This window comes from Anneissia japonica, unplaced genomic scaffold (genome assembly GCF_011630105.1).
Source record: "Anneissia japonica isolate Jap-2015-1 unplaced genomic scaffold, ASM1163010v1 scaffold2227_len217889_cov164, whole genome shotgun sequence".
In the NCBI taxonomy this organism is placed as follows: domain Eukaryota; kingdom Metazoa; phylum Echinodermata; class Crinoidea; order Comatulida; family Comatulidae; genus Anneissia; species Anneissia japonica.
In genome coordinates this window covers 1-8,237 of record NW_022753565.1, presented here as the reverse complement: position 1 = coordinate 8,237, position 8,237 = coordinate 1, and the positions used below count along the sequence as shown (strand labels likewise).

At 33.9% G+C, this 8,237-nt stretch overlaps 1 protein-coding gene across 1 annotated transcript in view; it reads right to left on the bottom strand.

The window, feature by feature from the left end:
* LOC117122924 (CD166 antigen homolog) overlaps positions 1–5,373 on the bottom strand; it is an 8,463-nt gene extending 3,090 nt beyond the window's left edge. The window contains exons 1-3 of the mRNA XM_033268701.1: positions 5,010–5,373; positions 3,432–3,677; positions 508–768 (exon numbers count right to left, since the gene is read on the bottom strand). Coding sequence (XP_033124592.1) covers positions 508–768; positions 3,432–3,677; positions 5,010–5,373 — 871 coding nt within the window. The remainder of the gene's footprint in view (positions 1–507; positions 769–3,431; positions 3,678–5,009) is intronic.
* Positions 5,374–8,237: the final 2,864 nt, after the last annotated feature.

Sequence of the window (8,237 nt, the reverse complement as noted above, 5' to 3'; positions counted from 1 at the left end):
AACATAATATTTCATATATATATATATATATATATATATATATATACATACATACACATACCTACACACTATAATAGAACTTTTAACAGCTCTAATCAATTTCATTAAATTAGACATCAAGCAAATTTAAAAGATGAAGTCAATATGAGGCAATGCTAATCGCGCTGAAATATTCAACATATTATATTTTGTACAGAATCAAGCGAGGGGAGCTAATGTATACTATAGAGTAGAACAAAGATGCTATCAAGATATAACCTACGGTATAATACCATTTAAACAAATGAAAAGTTTTGTTAATCAAACAAGGCGGTTTTACTTGGTCATTGGATACAGAATCAATCATATACAACGTGCAACAATTAATTTAAAAAAAAACAACAACAACGTACGTCATCAATATTAAACACCGCTGGATTTAACATGATTTATAGGGTTTTTTATAGGCTTACTGAAATATAATCAGTTATAATAATTAGTGTTTTAGTAAGAGGTTCAAACGCTTACTTTGTACAGTGATTTTGACAGAGTTTGTTGCTGATCCAATGCTGTTAGTAACAGTCACAGTTATTGTATAGTTTGTGCCAACAACTTCTGCTACTCTGAACGTAAAGGTGGCTGTGTCATTATCTGTATCGTTAATTCCAGGAGGGTTAGTGACCCATTTATAAGTGATGTCATTAGGATTAGCTGAAACTTTAGGCGCAGCAACAATATCTTCTCCGGGACCAACAATGACGTCACGAACAAAAGTAATTACTGGTGCATCTGAAAAACAGAAGCATATATATAATATCTAACGTATCATCTAACGTAAATGGCCATAGAGCTAACAACATCATTAAAAATGCCGAACGAAAGCTTATCAATGAGAGAATACGTCAAATTAACTTTAACATATGTATATTAGCAACGAAAAAGGAGAAAATACAATACAAACTATCCACACTCCTACCTGCTGAAATATTTGAACGGTCATTAATATTACCAGGTGCAACTATCACAACACGTAAGAACGAAAGAACGTCAAACCAAGAAGCTCGAGAAACTAAATAACAAAAGCATTACGGAATTTAATTGGCGAAACAGGTGTGCTGACACTATTTCTCGTAAGAAGTGGGTTATGAATATATCTGAACGAGTTTTAACAACGGCGGAGGAGTCTGTGTTAGCGAAGGGCTTAAATTTCTCTGTTACACCGGAGAAACCACCTATTTCGGAATTCATTACTGTCACCGAATCAGCCATTAAGAAGGCTAACCTTAATCAGACGGAGGCGGAGGAATTGAGACACCAGGTTAGTTCCATTATAAGAAATACCACAGCACCAACAAGTAATTTAACTAAAGAACAAAGATTGGCCCTGAAGTCATTAACATCCGATAAAAATATTGCTATAGTCCCAGCAGATAAAGATAAATGCGTTGTCGTTCTGAATAAATCAGATTACAACAGTAAGTGCCAGGACCTGTTGAGAGACACCAAAACGTACAAACAGATAGGGTATAACCCAACCAATGGTTACAGGAAAAAGGCGGTTAAACTTGTCACTGAACTGGTGGAATCTAACGTTATTGAACTGCATCGTAAATACGATCTTCTTCCACATTCTGAACCTCAAATACCTGCTTTCTACGGCTTGCCAAAAATTCACAAACCTGATCCGATTCCGGTTCGACCCATCGTAAGTTGCATTGATTCTGTCTCATACAATTTAGCTAAATACCGGTACATCACAAAAATAATCAAACCATTCGTCGGTACATCCCAATACAGTTTGAGAAATACAAAGGATTTTGTTGAAAAGATCAGGGATATAACACTTAGTGAAACTGAGATTATAACATCTTATGACGTGTGTTCTCTATTTACCTGTATTCCACCTACAGATGCCATAGCAGTAACGAGGGAATTTCTTGAAGGACGATACACTCAACCAAAGAACGAATCTATCGCTGGATCAAATCATTGATATACTTGATTTGTGCTTAAGTACGACCTATTTTTCTTACAACAGCAGTTTCTACATTCAAAAACATGTATGTGCTATGGGATCACCGATTTCCCCTATAATTGTTAATCTTTACATGGAAAATTTCGAACAACGTATCTTTGAAACCTATCAGGGATACGTTATGTAGACGATACGTTTGTTATCCTTGAGAAAAATGAAGATACATCTTTCTTCAATTTCATAAACAATTTAGACGGAAATATTAAGTTTACTCAAGATAAATCAGTTGATGGCAAGCTTGTTTTTCTTGATACCGTAAACGAAACGGGAACATTAAGTTCGAAGGTGTACAGGAAGCCTACCCACACCGATCACTACTTGCAGTTTGACTCACACCATCCCCTTATACACAAGATAGGAATTATCACCACACTAGAATACAGAGCAGATACAGTTATTTCTGACATAGAAGAGATAGCTTCTGAGAAACTACACATTAAAAACGCCTTAAAGAAATGCGGGTATCCTTTGTGGGAATTTGAAAAGGATAATAGACATAACCCGGAAAAGAAATGCCAAACCTCGACTAAAAACATTAATGCTAGAGTCGCATTGCCATATTTGGAGGGATACTCAGAGAAAATCAAGAAGTCACTACGTAAGTTTGGAACTCAATCTAGTCTCAAACCAATCAACCCTCCGAGGGAAACTAGTAAAAGTAAAGGACAGAACACCAAAAGAGAAAACTTCACATGTTGTCTATGGGATTAAGTGCTCATCACCAGGTTGCAGCGAAACCTATATAGGGGAGACACAGCAAGCTTTACGAGCCCGAGTCAACCAACATCACATACCTAGTACAAATGAAGCACAGGAATCGGCAGTCTTCCACCACCTCAAAACTTCTGGACACACATCCAAACCAGACGTTCTTATCCTAGATAAAGAGGATAAGTGGTTCGAAAGAGGGGTTAAAGAAGCGATCTGGGAGAGGGTAGAGAACCATAGTTTGAACCGAAAAGGAGGACTATCCAGGACTTGGGACCCGGTACTGCGCAGCATTCCTCGCCACCTGACTCGTGATCAATCCAACGGGTCAGTTGTCTGAAGAAGTTCAGCGGAGCTGGACGAAACGTCACTCAACGTTAATTATAGTAAGTTCCAGTTTTTGATTAAATACAATTTTAACATATATTTAATATATTCATGAGATTTGAGAAAAGGATTGTAAAGCCTGCATACACAAATAATAAGGCGCAGAAAATGTTTCCTCTTTTATCCTATTTCACATTTAGACTAATACTTGGTGCGTTGAGCGCACATCCCCATACTCCGGTTTTGGTGCTGGCTTGCTTAGGAAAATCTCATCTTTATTATTATTTTTGTTTTTGCATTACTATATAGGCCTATGTGTGTACTTGTTCTTACAACGCATACATTATTTATGTATTTTGCGCTTTACGAACTGCATACTTACAGTAATCAAGTACTATTTCACTTGTCTTAACATCAACAATGTTACTTGCGTTGCATTTATAACTTCCTCCGTCACTCTCTGTTATAATATCTATCATGTATATTAGTTTTGTAGTTTCTGTCATGATGATAGTGTCATCCTTATATAGTTCCATCTGAGGAATTGGATAGCCATTTACAGAACACGTTATTATAACGTTTCGCTCATCAGTATAGGAACTGACATCAATCATGATTTCATCTAAATCTGTAAGACAAATAACGTTGTAGAAATTAAAATTCAGTACACTACCACTGCCGTTTACTACATCCTTGATGTAGTCAACACCGAGGTAGTAGGCTTATAATAAAATTCAAAATGCCAACTTATCAAACACAACAATTTTACTTTAAAGACAAACGTACCTTTTCAATAGAGGTAAAAGTCATAAACTATAATTAGCAATGTACATTTTCAGGTGCATTTATTGGATGGTCATTATTTTTGGATGCATGGTTTTTTCCACTTTGTAATTTTAAAAACATAAACCCGTAGAATTAGAGCTAAATTGAATTATTAGTTCCATCACTTCAAATTATCGTTCCATTTTCAGAATTTAATTTTGGTGGATTGGTTTTCATTTTTATTCACATTTCAGTCGGAGTGGGGTGGGGAGAGGGCTAAAATACATACAGTTGGGCCTATCTGACAGTTGTTGTGGTCGTTGGTCGTGTGCAATATTCCTTTATATAACGTAGTGGCGAATGTGGAAAAATCATTTTTTTTTATTTGTGAATTTAAGTTTTCTTACTGTGTAGAATATATAAAAAAAGGAAGAATATTAATTAGCAAACTGACGAATATCGCTATATAAATCGGTTTGTTTACTACAAACCAGCAAATGTGTCATTTTTCACGCACTACGCATATCTCGCGTAGAGTTTTCTCCTTAAAAGGCAGTGCGTGCAAGCATAAATAATCAGCGTACTGTTGAACCCCTATTAAGGGGATACCTTTGGGACCAAAAAAATTTCCCCTTGAATAGGGTACTAGGGGGGTACCCCTATTCAGGAGACACTAATTTATTTTTCTTCACGAAGTGGCGAATGTGTGGCGAATGTTAAATAACTGCAATTTATATGTTAATTTTTTTTTTCGAAGTGACGGATGCACCACTATTATTGTTGTGTGTGCCACCGATCTTAAGTTGTTATTCCTAATAAATTGATTGATTGACTGATTGATTGACGAATAAGTTTAATGATGAATTGCTAATTATTATTATGCTCATATATTTCATACACAGTATTAGGAGGCAATGTACTATAATCATAGAGAAATTTAGGCAATTTCATAAAACTACGTTACCGTATATTATAAGGGACGGATGAAGATGCAGGTAGGAGAATAATTCATAACTAGCAGTCATATAAGAGGTATTTCCTCTCAGCGACTGAAATGGAATCCATTGGAAATAAGTTCAGACATTCTCGGTTTATTCTTGGTGAGTTTCAAAACCGAAGAAAATAATCAAGCAAAATATTATTGTTATTAATTAAAGGCCTACCAATCCATTAATTATGTGTACTGTGTACTTACATTGAACTGTCAGACTTGCAAAATCACTGTTGCTGTAAAAGCTTGAATCAACAACTGTGCATTTATAATATCCACTATCTGACAATAATGTATTTGAAATAGTGAGAATAGCTACATTATCTTGTGAGATATCAATACTATATCTGCCTTTAGGACTTATATCAATATAAGTGTTAAATAGCACATTTAATATAGTTCCCGCTGAAGTGCAGTTGAACCATGAAACTGTATCCCGGCTTCTTGCATCAAATATTTCGTATGCACATTTAATGGTAGCATCTTCGCCTAAATTAACATTGGAATCTAATACCATGACAGCTGGTGCGCGTAGACCATTTACAACTGAAAATAAATAGACTGACATTATGATAATGATTGAAATGATTGTAAAAGTTCAATAGGCCTATATACACAAATTACTGCTTTAATTAGTTAATGAACTGTGAATATAATAAATTTGTATAATTATTGGTAGCGTGTACTATAGTGGAGTTGAATGTCGAAGTTGTTAAGATTATTGCCTTCTAATCTCAGGGTGCTGGTTCAATTCATGATCAATTCATGATATTTTTTCACGACTAAAATTACCTCCACTTCCTAAGCCTCATAAACACAATTGGCTGATAAAAAGCATCACGTTATTCCAATTATTTAAGATTGCCCCTGAATAGAGGCCAACATTCTAGATACGCTGAAAGCACCACAGTCTATACAGGTCTCTCTTAAATTAAAGACTACTTTTGGGAAAATGGTTTCAATGGTCTTTTTGCAGCTTTGGTCTCTCATTAGAATGATAAAGATAAAAGAAATTTGTTAATTTTGGGCCACAGAATAATGGTGTTTAATTGGAGGTGGTCGTTAATTGGAGAGTCTTTCATTGGAGGGAGATCTATATATTATTTATAATATATAAACAAAAAAAAAAGAAAAAAATACATGCCACACAAATAAAGAACAATCTATTACAAGGCCAATGCGTTTGATAAAAGCTGAGAGCTGAATACCTAATAGAGAATCCAGTTCACAAAATAAAATTCCAAATATAAAATGAAATTTACATACAATAGTTACAACTTACCATTACTTAGTTTAATGAATAGAATAACCGAATAACCCAAATACGTATTTAATGGCATCACAAAGAAATCTAGAAAACAGGATATCTCAAAATAAATATTAAGAATTGTATATACATATTATAAAAAAAAAACAACACACACACACATCTTACATCTTATTATTTGATATTAACATTTTAACAATCAACATCTATGATCTATGTCTATTTTATACATATGGGTCTATAATAAAATTTAATGGCGATATAAATATATATATACATACATATATAGCCTATATGTGTGTGTATATATATATATGAATATATAATATAAATTGTCAAAGGTACATATACAGTGTTTAAATAAGGACATGATGGAACATCGTAGGCTACCCTGTAGCTTTTCAACAAATAAAGTCCTATAAAAGTCATTGTGTAATAAAATGCCTCCGACGGGATTCGAACCTGCGACCTCTCGCTGACAAGGCGAGCGTCATAACCTCTAGACCACTAAACATTGTATATGTACCTTTGGCGATTTATGTTATATTTATCAGGTATATATATTATGTACAAAATTAAAATCCAATTCGGCTTTGTTCAAACGAAGAGTAATCTTTTTATATTAAAGAAACTGGTAATCTTCTTGAACTGTATGTTTAAACAAGCTTTAAGTTAACAAGTTTAATTTGCATATTAAGATCAGGATTGTTCCATTTTATATAAAGGGATTCTTTGATTTTCAATTTGATTTGAAAGAATCCCTTTACATAAAATGGAACAATCCTGATCTTGATATGCAAATTAAACATGTTAACTTAAAGCTTGTTTAAACATACACGTAAGCAATAATTATTATGCAAGCGCTTGGTACCTTGCATTTAACTATAGCTTCACAACCTTTTGTCAAATAAATCAATGTACCTGATTATATATTCAGCATAATAATTAGCTACATGTGATCCATATTACAGACTTACTATAGCTTTACTAACCCTTTGTTAAACAAATCATGGTATTCAATTACATATTCAGAATAATAATTAGCTACATATAGTCTAGATTGCAGACTTACTATAGTTGGTCAAACCCATTGTCAAACAAATCAGGGTTTCTGGGCGTGGGCCTCACGCCCAGAAACCCCCCTCCCCATCCTTGGAAGAACCTGACTGCGGGCCTGCGAAGAGTGTATTGTGTTCTTTAACGTGCACATGGGCCATAATGCACAAGGGACCAAGGGCTTAAACGTCTCATCCGAAAAATGGTGCGCTATCGTATCTTGCATTTCAACCTCCAGTTGAAACACAAGGAGAGCAGCAATGGAAACTTTACACCGGGGACCTAGAAATCTCCATGGCAGGACGAAGTAATTGCAGCATCATTGTACCAAACGTGCGAGGCAACTAAAACATGCGAAAAATCTGTAAAATTACAAATTAAAATTATTATTGTATTGACAATGACAATAGTTTACCATAAATTATGATGTTCATATGACCTTCCGTCGAGTAATACTAAAATCAAACCATTTCCTTCTATGAAAAATTGGCTTAATTCAACCCTGCCCGGTCATATCCCTGAATGCATTGATTTGATTGACGAAGAGAGCCGCTGAATGTCCGAGAGAAAAGGTAATTTTATTGTTTATACAATGTTTAATTATAATAACTTTACATTTTTTGTCTATTTAAATATTTTTTGACAAGGCTCTGCATACATAAAATAATACTTTACTGCAAATATATATATAAAATAGTTAATATTCTCTTTAATTCAAGAGAAACATATTGATATTTGTTCTTTTTTTTAATAATAAAGAAAAAAAAAATCTGTAAAATTACAAATTAAAATTATTATTGTATTGACAATGACAATAGTTTACCATAAATTATGATGTTCATATGACCTTCCGTCGAGTAATACTAAAATCAAACCATTTCCTTCTATGAAAAATTGGCTTAATTCAACCCTGCCCGGTCATATCCCTGAATGCATTGATTTGATTGACGAAGAGAGCCGCTGAATGTCCGAGAGAAAAGGTAATTTTATTGTTTATACAATGTTTAATTATAATAACTTTACATTTTTTGTCTATTTAAATATTTTTTGACAAGGCTCTGCATACATAAAATAATACTTTACTGCAAATATATATATAAAATAGTTAA